Consider the following 12500-nt stretch of genomic DNA (forward strand, 5'->3'; position numbering starts at 1 on the left):
TATCGTACGTTTCTCGCGGTTAGGCCATCTCGTTCGCGTCGTACAATGTGGGCGAAGTATCCTAAAAATAAATTGGTACTAGGGGTTGAAGAGTGAAAATAGAGAATTATAGATTCACATTTGTGCGCTCGCGTTATCAAAAATTCTCAAATTTGGTGATTTCACGTCGTTGTTGAGCAGGGTACCGCACGACTTTGTGCTAAAATGCATGCCGCACGTGCAACACGATTATTTTTCCTCTTTTAACCAATCATATTGTTGTTTCGTGGCGTTCTCGTTGACGAGCGCGTTGTAGATTGTAAATTCCCTATTAGGGAGCTTTAGCAAAGACGACGGGAACGGCAACGAGAACGTCATATAAAAACATAAGTTCACGTTATTGCGATCACTTCACGACTATTCCAAGCTTTTTAATACGACAAAGGTGTGGCAGTCCCTCAGAAATGAAACTGTTACTAGCGGCGCTTAATTTAGGGGAGAAAAATGAGAATTTATCTCCAAGTGCTGACGTTCTCCATAACACCTCAAACTTGGTTATTTCACGTTGTTGCTTTGCTGACGACGGCAAAGAAATGGACAAAAATGAAAAAAGCACGTGCAGGGCGTGCAAAGCTATTGTTTTTGTCTACTGAATATGCAAATTCGTAACGTTCTCGTTGCCGTCGCCGTTGTCGTTGCTAAAGCTCCCTATTAGGGAGTTTTAGCAAAGACGACGGCTACAGCAACGAAAACGTTAGTCCAAAATATAACTTAGCGCTATCGCAAGTATTTCTCGATTAATCCGTCTTGTTCACATTGTATAATACAGGCGAACTATGCTGTAAATGGATGGGTACGAACGGTTTTAAAGTCAAAACTGAAAATGACTTTTTCATTGTTATATGCTCACGTTGTCGTAAAAACCTAAAATTTGGTGATTTCACGTAGTTGTTTTGTGGCGTACGGCAAAGAAATGCACGGAAATTCGTGTTGCACATGCAGCACGAGCATTTTTCCTTTTTCAACCTAATACGGAGTTAAGAGCTACGACGCAGCGATAACGAAAACGTCATTTAAAATTGCAAGTTCATGTTTATTAATCTTTTCGTCATTATGTCGGTTTGTCTAACTTTTTAAAACTAGCGCAACTTTCCAGGAACTGAATTAGGAGTTGCGGTGTTGAAGCTACGACAGAAAATTCAAATTCCGCTGGCTTGTGTTCACGCTCTCAGTAAAACTTGAGAATTGGTCATTTCACGTCGCAGATTTGCCGAAAACGTGAAAGAAAAATGCACGTGCAGAGCGTGTAAAGCTATTGTTTTTGCTCATTAAATATGCAACATTTGTGACGTTTTCGTGGCCGTCGCATCGTAGATCTTAAACTCCCTATTAAGGCCATGTTACACGAAGCAATTTTTCTTGCAACGATGATGAATAAAATAACCTTTCAAGTTGCAGAGGGTATGTTACACGTTGGCAACTTCTTTCGCAACTTGCAACGCGTACAATAACAAACAAGATGGCGGACGCGCTAAGTCGCCGAGATCTTGCGAAAGATGAGCTCTGATTGGCCCATTCTGAGAAAATTGCGCTGCAAGTTGCAGAGGGGATGTCATACGCAAGCAACTGTCTCGCAACGTTGCGAAAAGTAGGGGGTCGTTCTACTTTTCTCGCAACTCGCAACGCAACAATTCCATGGGGTGTTACACGTGATTTTTTGTCGCAACTTGCAACGCAACGTTTGTTACGATGCGAGCTGCAAGAAATATTGTCTCGTGTAACATGGCCTTTAGCGAGCTTTAGCAACGACGACTGGAACGGCAACGAGAACGTTAACTGTTTTTCAATCTTTAAATCAGAGTCTGTTTATTTAGATACGTCCCAGTAGAGAGATCGCGGATCAACAGCAGATTTTCCGCACAATCACAAGGGAAAAAGGATCACGTAGCAACGATCTTCAACTTGAGCAAGTGCTTATCGCCATGGCTTTAAATGACATAAAGGAGATGAAAGAGACTGTTGACGCCGACTGCAAAACATTTAAGAAGGAAATGCAGGAGATAAGTAATCATCTGAGTAACGCTAAAGCAGAATCGGAATCGTTGGAAAGTGAACTAGGTTCTTCTTTCAAGCGATTAAAAAGGATGTTTTATGAGGAGAGACCAATCATTACCAAGTGGAAGACCTTTTTGAGCACTGCGGACCGGTGTGATCTCGCAGTTGTAAATACGTGGGCGTCCCAAGCCAAAGAAGAAGAAAGAAAAAGAGAAGTTCCAATCATTGTCGATCTTTTGAGGATGATTAGGAAGGAAATGGAGGATCTTGGTAAGAAGACAAAGGAAAAAACAGATGACATGTTAAAGGAGTTGGCTCAACTTAAGAGTGACGCACAACTTCACCATCTTTCTTTAAAGTCAAAGAAGGAAGGCCTCGATAAGAAGTTCATCGAGTTAGAAGAGCTGATCCAGGGATGCTGCACAATTAAGAAGATCCCACTTTCGATACTTGAGGGCTCCAAGGACTGATTGATTGATCGGAAGCAATCTTTGACAGGTCAAGTGATTTATTCTGTTCGGGGTGGATTCAAGTTTATATTTCCATATGTAAGCTGATTGCAAATGCCAATTCCCGCCTTTTCCTTCAATTTTGGATATAAAACTACGATGTCGAATGTGAAAATCAAGACAAATGTGAAACTTGGATGTCAAATTCTGATGTTGAATTTTGGCGGAGATATAATATCATATTATTATATAAACACCGATGAAATACCAGGTGAGCTTTCCACCAAAAACATGTTATCTTCACACGTGAAAAGATCACTATTGCTATGGTTACGTATAAAAAATGCGCTTTTTGATGCCTTTCGTGAAATGATTTAGTATTTCATTCGTGTTTATATAATAAATAGAACACAACATGGCCACTTGGAGATACGAAATTTCTCTTCTCGATTTGAAAAATATTTCCATTCTCGAAGACAAATTTCACATCTCCTCGGGGCCATGTAATATCCTCTATATATTACATGGCCGGTTGGAGATACGAAATTTCTCTTCTTGTGTTGAAAATATTTCACTGGTTCGCTGCGCTCACTCGTCAAATATTATTCAACACGAGAAGAGAAATTTCGTATCTCCAAGCGGCCATGTAATATTCTATTTATTATCTGAACTTAACACCAATGAAATACCAAATCATTTCACGAAAGGCATCGAAAGGCGCGATTTTCATATCTAACCATAGCAACAGTGATCTTTTCACGTGTGAAAATAACACCTTCATGTGTGAAGATATCATGTTTTCGCGCGAAAGCTCACTTGGTATTTCTTCGGTGTTTATATAATAAAATGTATTATTCTTCCAAAAAAGTATCCTTGCGATCTTTCCTTTAGCATTAGTGATGTACAGGTTCCTATCGTAGACCCTTTAGACCTTTTAGGCGTCACTATCGATAACTCGCTAAATTTTAGCAAACACATTGGCAAGATAACTAAGAAAGTTGGAAATCAGTTAGATGTTTTCAGCAGGCTAAAGAACACGCTATCAGTCTCTTCGAAGATGTGCCTCTACGACTCGTATGTAATGTCTTATTTTACTTACTGTTCTGAGCACAGGGGCATTCTGTCTGCGCGTGCGCGACTTTGAGATCTCTTATGAGCGTATCCGCTGGCCCACCATAAGCAGAAACCAAAATAATGGCGGTCTACGTGGCGAAAAGTTTCGAGTACGTGTCGTTATCTGTGTAGTTTATCTTCCTTGCCTTACGTGTAGACGGTGTCAAAAGATCGAGAAACGGTTGGGCTGTTTATGGCAAAAAGTCACAGCAAAGTGCTTTCGAATAATAAGGGGAAACCAAGTTGTTTTGGTGTGGAACTGTCACGTAGTCAGTAATCTTGCGAAAGTTGCATAATTCGAAGGGCTCTTCAAACACACATAAGCAGACTAGACAGACATTTTACCGCGTTAGTTTTGATTCCAACCTACGTGTTTACCTCTCACTGTTCACTCTTTCGCTGTGTTGGGCATTCTTGTTTGAAATGTGTTAAAATATCAAGAATTTCAGCTACATTATGAAAATAAATGTTCACACCCAAGGTTTACGGTAGCTTGCTTTTTTTGGTTTCAAGTTTGTTGGCATGAACGCGAACAAGCGTGAACGACGGGCCAAAAACAGCAGCTTTGACCAAACTATGGTCTGAGTAAACAGCCAGAAAATAGAGAGTTGGTAATGTTACCACGGGAAAAATGTTTAGAAATTGTGGAACGTTTGAAGCTTCTGACAGAGAGTAAGTCATGTTAAGTCTTGGTTTCGTGTATTGCATGGAGGACCTCCCATTTGAAAATTACTTAGCTTACATGGTGTTAGCTTCAGGGAACTAGAGCAAGATAGCTGGTTAAGATTTTGAGTTTAAGCACATCCCAAATCCCTAGGGAACTAAATCTGAGGACCTGAAATAAATAACCACTGTCTAAGGGCATAGCAAGGTCTATGATTCCCATGTTGTAATTGAACAAGCTGCCCTCTTGAACCTTGTACAACTGTCTCAATCTGTAGGAATGATCCTTCTCTGTGTTCATTTCCAAAGAATCAGACTATTCAAGTTGAAAATTGATTACAAAATGACAACAGGAAATTAGTAAGTTCTGACTAGACCAGGCCCAGGGAACAAAGCGATGTTAAGAGTGACACACCAAAGAGTATTCCTTTTTTAATATCAAGCCCCAAGCTTTTTAAACTTTTACAAGTATAGAACTAAAATATAATTTAGTTTGTTAGTCCTTCGGAAGTATAAGATATGAGGAAATGGTCAACAACTGTATTCACAATAAATGGATATCCAAAACGTAATGATCACGAGTGTTTTTCTTCATATCAACTTGCTGGTCACCTTACTGAGACTATGACATGTAACATTTTATTATGTAGGATGGATGTAACTCCAACTAGTGAAATCTTAACTGTACATTGAATTTATAAGCAACAAAGAATCCCATTTGTATGAGCCTCATGAATTCAGCACATCTGTTAATTTTACTGCAAACAAATTAATTATCTATGAGTGTTTAAGATTCCAATCATAATCCAGAACTCCAAGAGCTTCAAATACGGCTGTTTCACATAACCAATTTGCCCATTTATCTTCATTCACAACTGGTTCTCAAGGTAACACCTTTCCACAAAACTTGACCTCTCAGCCATCACTTCTGTCCATTGCTCCAATTGTTGAGCCACTGCTCATCTATCTAAACAGCAGAGAATACGCTGTCAGTTCTTTTGATCCTAACTTTTAATTCTGTACATGAAACACTTTTTCCAAAGCAAGCTTACTGATAAACCTAAGACATGGAGAATTATGGACACTTTTCGACAAACTGTGATGAGTAAACTCTTCAAATTAAAGACATGCAATATGGAACTCTTTTCATTCTTCTAGATAATTTACATTCCCCTTGTCCTTTCAATTAACAGCCTAACCTTAAAACTAAATAATAATTTGCAGAGTATTGAAGATAATCAAGTGCAGGTTTCACTTATTCTAGACGGTACAACGGGATTTTGGCAAGTAAAAGGTGTTTCCTAACATTTTTTTTGTACAATTATATAACTAACACATACATCTAAAGAAATCGTGATTGGCATTCCTCTACAGGCTAAGGGATACACACTAAAAGCGAAATGTCTGTTCTGCCCTACAGAGCTCGTCTCCAGAATTACAACCAAATCTTTTTGAATGAGTATTCTCACTTATTTCTTAAATCGCTCGTCTAAGAACACTTGCTGAGGTAAATTCAATTGCTGCACAGAGAAAAAAAAACCGATGAGCTTTTAATGCTAGTCTGCTAGGTAGCAGCATACTAATGAAATAAACACGATAACAGAGCTTACGCCATCCGGTTCGAAAACTACATGACAAGCTCCAAATGTGCAATCTTCGACAGTAAACGGTAGTAGTTTGCCTTGCTACAAAAAAGAGCACGCATTTTTTCGGAATAAATAAACCAGATGAAGCGGAGGACAAAGAAACAAACAATACACTAAAAGTGTTCTCGGACTTGGGGGCCGGCGAAAAAAGGTAGTTTAACCGAACTTTTGACTTAAGTTAGCTCTAGGAGACGAAAAAAGCAATTACAAAAATACCTACTGAAGCACAGGAAAAAAAATTGCAAAAGTCATCGTGTATTGAAATGACACTACAACCTTGTTAAAAATGGACAACTATATGCTCTGCACAACAGACTTGGAGAGCAGCAAGACAGAAGACTTTTGTGATCCACGACTTGGAAAATCTATCCAAACTTCCCAAATAAAAATTTGCCAAAAGCTGTTGTAATAACATTGTAATCCTACAAACAGCGCATTTTTTAAAGCCTGGAGTCCCAAGCGGCTGCAAAGAGGAAGAAGACACAATGTTATTTGAAGTAATTTAAAGCTTGGGGGCCGGCGGAATTATGATGAAAACTTACTTCAAAGTTGAAGCAAAATCAGCTCAAATTCAAAATTTCCATCTCATAAAGGGTGGTGTATCTCAGGATCGTGTCAATATGCAGCCCTATGATTCATTATAATAAAGCTTCAACATCTTCAAACTAACCTGCATCATTTGCCTTCTCGTGTGAACATCTTGAACTTCGGTAAATCAAATGCCAAACTCCACTTCTTTGGGCCTTTATCTCGTTTTGTTCGCAATTTGATCATTAAAATATTCTCATCCGAACGCCCAACAAACTCGAAGAATATCCATAGTGTGGATAGAAAAGTGTGTAATTTTGTTACAATCTTTCATCTCTCTTGACAAAATATTTTTCAAAGTGTAGATCGCCCGTTTAAAAACCCGCGGGCAGCGCGTTCAAAATAACAATGGCGCCGAACTCGAATAATTCCATTCCCTTCGCGCATGCTCAGACAAAATGCCCATGTGCTACTGTTCTGCGATTTGGCATAATTGCAATGAGTCTGATAAGCAAATGCTGGAAAGGCTTAACTTGAATATGAGAGCTCTAAGATGTGTCTACAACAAACAGGTGCCCTTTCATGGTGATGATGACTACGGCTTAACTTTGCCCAATTGTCTTCTACAGGACATTGCCATATTAATTTTTAAAGCTGTAAACGGTATGTTACCGGGATATATAAGTGACTTGTTCGTCGTACGCAATAATGTGACGTGCTTGAGAGGCACCAACAAGCTCTTCGTCCTACAACGTTTAATGGTGCCAAAGTGTGGAATTTTTTACCGGATGAATAACGTTCAACGACAATCCATAAGGAATTTTAGAATGCTGTAAAAGAGCAACATTTGTAATGTATAGTTTTCTATGATTCACTGTAATAATTTTAAGATTTCAGGATTGCTTACTTATTGATAAAGTTAGAATGTTAGTTAAATTGATCATGTTTTTATTTTTTATTTTTGATATTTTCATACTTTTCTCGGCATATTAGCATGTACATGCGAGGGGCCTAATCAGCCTCAGCAACCCGAGCTGAAATAAAGTTACCTATCTACCTACAATAGATAATCAGTCTTGTCGTCATTAAGCTTGGGCCGGTCCAACAACATCCACTGACGAAGATCCTCTATGCATCGCTGCATGGCAGTAACTGCCTTAACATGACTTGGGTTAACATGAAATCAGACATTACCAAACATAGCCACCTTTAAACAAAGGGCTAAAATTAAATACGAAACAGAAAAGTTTATATGTGTTAAAACCAATTGCATGGACAAATTTTTATATTTAATAAGAAGTGGACCGTGAGCTTAGTGTTTATAATTGTGTTTATTAAAAACCGGCTCTGCGCTTGGGTTTGTTATTAATGGAATCATATACGTATTATTATTATTTTTTTTGTGGGGGTGGGGGGGGGAACATTTATTTCATTTTCATTTCATTTGTTTATTCAACACCACATAAATTCATCTAAAGTTACAGTGAATAATTGACTAAAATAATGGGAAATAGAAAATAATAGACTAGAATCTTACATAAATAATAATAATAATAATAATAATAATAATAATAATAATAATAATAATAATAAGGAGGATCCAACCATGGAGCTGGTGCGCCAGTTTGAAGACCGTTCAGCAAGGCTAGGTCATTGTTCTATAGTCAAGGAGGCTTTGAAGTATGGGCAAGAGCTTGGAATAAAGCTAAATTTGGTGCACCCTAACCCTACATGCTGTACTGAGGATGGAGATGAGATCCCAGGTACAAAGACCAAACAGCAGTTGAAGCGAGCTCAGCAGGAAAAGCTGAAGAAGGACGTGCGAAGTCAGAGTTGGCAAGGGAAGCTGATCGCATCGAGATGGAGTGACTCCGAGCTGAGTAACGGGTGTTTTGACTGGCTTAAGTGGAAATCCTGTCCATCATACGTGATTGCTGGTATCTATGAGCTGTACGAGCAGATGCTCAATACACGAATCTACCAGAGTAAAAAGACAAGAACTGCTAGGGAACTTGACGTGCAATGCAGACTCTGCGGTAAAGCTCAAGAGTCGGTAGCACATATTCTGGCTGGATGTTCGGCGCTTGCGCAGAGCAAATACCTTCACAGGCATAATTGCGCGTTGAAGATTCTGTTTTTTGAGATGCTCCATAATCTAGAACTCGTAGACACTGTACCACCTTGGTACTCCCCGATCGAGCCAAAACCTGTCTACGAAAGCGCAGATGCAAAAGCCTTTTGGGATGTCCCGCTGTACGCAGACCACGTGGTAGTGAGAGCCAACCGGATAGATGCTAGAGTTGTGGACCACAAGCGGAAGAATGTTACCATCTTAGAGATGAGTTGTCCATGGGTGGACAACAGAGCTGCAAAAGACCAGGATAAGACAGAGAAGTATGCCCCCTTGCGGCTGGAACTAAAACAACAATTCAAAGGATACAGCATAGACCAGCACAACATCATTCTAGATGTACTGGGAGGATACTCCAAAGGACGTGAGAGAACTGTCAGGGTTTTAGTGGGAAGGAAGAGTAAAGAAGTCTTGATAAAGATGCAGAAGTCCGTGTTAACTTCAAGTTTACACATTGCCCGCCACTTCAAGATAATGACATAAGATAAGACACTAGTAGAGCATTTTTTAAGTATTTTAATGTGATATCTCAGAGAAGGAGATTTGAATTTTTTTTTTTCCTTCAAGGTCTACTTAGAAGACATTTTAATGTATTAGTTTTTCTTTTAATTTTCTTATTTCTCGTTGGCCTTTAGGTTACGCAACAGCGCCCTACTGTGCTTTAGCTATCGTTTAGCACTGCTATAATAATAATAGAGTGGTTTTCAATTGAGTGTCGAAAGTAATTAGTTAATTACTTTGGTTTATGATTACTTCACTCAGTGATTTGTTCAAAGTTCTCGCGCCACTTTTTCAACCAATCAGAAGTGAAACCAAAACCAATTGTGGCTCGCGCATGCACATTTTCCCGCGCTTTGTGTTAGCTACGTGTAATTACTTTGAGTTTTGATTGGCTTACCGGATTGCCTCCGTCCTTTTGGATTGGCCAAAGTAATTACTTTGGTTTTGGTTTTACGAAACTCATTCGAAAACCGCTCTAATAATAATAATAATAATAATAATAATAATAATAATAGAGAAGAGAAGTAAGAAGTAATGAGGAGACCTCAGGAAACCCCAGGGCTTATACTTAGAGGTCCCCTCGGAGATGTGTTAGGACTGCAAGACTAGTAAAGACATTCAGTGTATTGAGGTTTATTATTAACATACGGTGGCAAGACTATAAGAGTCGGACGTTTCATACCATTAACTTAGGAAATCAAGAAGCTTTCTTTTAAAGGTGGATAGACTAGGAGAAGACGTAATTGATAATGGCAAAGCATTCCATATCTTTGGCCCTCGAAAGAGTATAGTGAATTGTTTGATATTAGTTCGGCAGGTATGAGGTCAAAAATGAGCTGAGGCTCTGGTATCATAATTATGAATTTGACCACTAGTCAGAAGTCAGAAGTAAATTTAACTTTTGCGGTACAAAAGGAATTCATTTTAAAAGTATCTAGGATATTCAATTGTGCAAATAAAGGTGCGGAAGGTACGCGATGATTAGAATTTGTCATAGCTAGCACAGCTCGTTTTTGAAGAAGAAAAATGCGATTTAAGTTTGTTACATTAGTAGAAGACCAAACTGTAGTACAAGTAGGAGCTCCAAAAAGCTTACACTGGGTTGCCTGTGGTACGCGTTACACAAAAAAGAAGGCACTGAATTGGGTGGTATTGAACTGCAGCGTCCTAGTTAATTTTTGCAAGTGGGACGTCATTAAGACTATTTGAGGGGTCACCCACATGTCGCGCCAGCAGAGGTCCTTTGGCTCACACGTTTACACGTTTAATTATTTTGTAATGTTCTTTCCCATTTTGAGGTCTTTTAGCTTTTTAAGCTTTGGTAATAAATTCAGTTTAAGATAACAAAACACGCTCTTGAATAAAATTCACTCGTTTCTTCTTTAAATAAATAGTCTGCAAAAAACTAACTGCAACTGCTCTGACGGACGTTTTCCAGCATGTCTTGCAGTTGCCCTAAGCAAACGTTTATTGCACACTCTAAGAAAGGACTGAAGGTGTTGTTTCCGCTTCTTAATTCCTCTTCTTGTCAGTCTAATCTGATGCCAGGTCAAAACATTGTTTTGCTTTGCGTTTGCACCAGAAAAAGACAAGCCAAAAGATAGATGAAGATAAAAATTACATAATTTTTATATAATTATAACTCTGAATCGAATTCTCATCGAAAGATTAATGACAATCGATCTTAAAAACACGACAATTTCTGCAGTTTCTAACTTTTATGAATAAACGGAAGGTCATGATGTTTTGTCAAAAGGAAGAAATTGATCACGTGCGGGGCAACCATAAAGGTGCACGTGATCACCTTGTGTCAACTGAATGAACTACAGGAAAGAATGTTAATCGTTTGTCGTTTTCAAAGTAAAATTAAACAACGTACTTTTTAATTTTGTTGTAATATTTAACTGAATATTTAGATTTCATCTGTCGGGTCAGGAAGCCTTTTTTGTCGGGTTCCTGAGAAACGTATCTATTTTGACTTCAGGGTGAACTATTCACACAATCGAGAGGTTGAGTGGCCATGTAATTGAAAATCTAAACATCTATGAGATACAAAAACAGACTTGCGAATTAACGCAAATCACAATGCTGACAAGCACAAAAGCAGAGGAAATGGTTAAGTAAATATGAAGTTTGTTACTATTTGAATGTTTTTGGGTTGTAGTAAAGGGATATATTGTTACGCAAATTATGTAATTTCATGACACTCAAAATTAGCAAAAAGCGTGAGTTTCATGTAAACAATCTTCGCACTCGCAAGTCGTAGCAATAAATTGGATTTACCAGAAAGTTAAAGAAATATTGTTGGCTTCCCAAATAAATTTCGACTTGCATTACAATGACAAAATCATTTGTCGGAGAAATAAAATTCCTGTCTCCTCGCGCAACGCACGTATGCAAATTTGTTAACTCAAATAAAAATAAAGATTTTTTTAAACGATCTATCCGTAGATATTTTTTCATAATTTAATATTAGCTGTCAAAATTTGCACAACAGTCAAATCATAAAAATAGCAACGCACGCAACAAATTTAGTCGCATTTACCTCTTCGTCGAATTCTAATGCTTAACACAGGTATTTTTAGTTATTGTGAAAATCTTTCTATATTCGTTAGCAATCATCCTTTCAAATTTCAGAGAAATTGACCGGACAAAGGGATGTCAAAAGGCCAAGTGGATGTTATGCATAATAGGGCAAGTTCGCGCGATCAAGTTGCGCGTGTGACCCGTTACAAATATTTTTTTCACAAAATGTTCCCGAATCGTCAAGTATCACCACAGATGACAAGAACATCATTCTAAAAGCTTATTTTAAGAAAAAAGTAGGTTCTGGAGGAAATTGTGAGAGTGGAAATCAAGTTTACGCCCCATGGGATATATATATTTAATTAAGTTAACACAACAGAAAGAAGCTTACCCTATTTTGACACGAAAATGCTTTACTATTGCCATAAAGTTAAGCTCGCATATTACACAACATGATGAATTCATAAAAGCCACCTTTTCCAGCGAAATATTTTTTGAAACAAACAACATATTTGTTATAAGAGGCAAAAAACCCTTCCTATTTCATTACGTGCGTGAAGACAAGAAACTCAATCGTGTCAAATTACACTCCGTATCAAAAACGCAACTAAATAAATTTCCTACAAGTGTTCAGCATCAAACCCTTAACTGGAAAACCTTTACTTGAATTATCAAGCAAAAAATGGGCAACAAACTTTCTTTCAAATAATTTTTGACTAACAAGAATTTGTGAAATTTTCAATTGTTACCAGAAGACTGTGCAGAATTGAGTACAAACAAATAAGCCAGACAACAAAGATCACAGATTACAGATCAGGTCCAAGTCTCTGTCTTTGTTAAACTCATCAGTTACTAGAGAATTTTCCATTTGATTTCAGTGTTGTACAAAACACCACACTTGTACAACAT

At 38.1% G+C, this 12500-nt stretch overlaps 1 protein-coding gene and 1 long non-coding RNA gene across 2 annotated transcripts in view; one reads left to right on the forward strand and one right to left on the reverse strand.

Moving 5' to 3' along the window:
- Positions 1–7498, forward strand: part of LOC138033341 (uncharacterized) — a 39014-nt gene extending 31516 nt beyond the window's left edge. Inside the window, exon 19 of the mRNA XM_068881089.1 lies at positions 1854–7498. Within this exon, the coding sequence (XP_068737190.1) occupies positions 1854–2504 (651 nt within the window). The 3' untranslated portion in view covers positions 2505–7498. The remainder of the gene's footprint in view (positions 1–1853) is intronic.
- Positions 1–12500, reverse strand: part of LOC138033121 (uncharacterized) — a 216086-nt gene that overhangs the window by 119348 nt on the left and 84238 nt on the right. The gene's annotated exons all lie outside the window — the stretch shown is intronic.

This window comes from Montipora capricornis, chromosome 14, assembly GCF_036669925.1.
Source record: "Montipora capricornis isolate CH-2021 chromosome 14, ASM3666992v2, whole genome shotgun sequence".
NCBI classification, from domain to species: Eukaryota; Metazoa; Cnidaria; class Anthozoa; order Scleractinia; family Acroporidae; genus Montipora; species Montipora capricornis.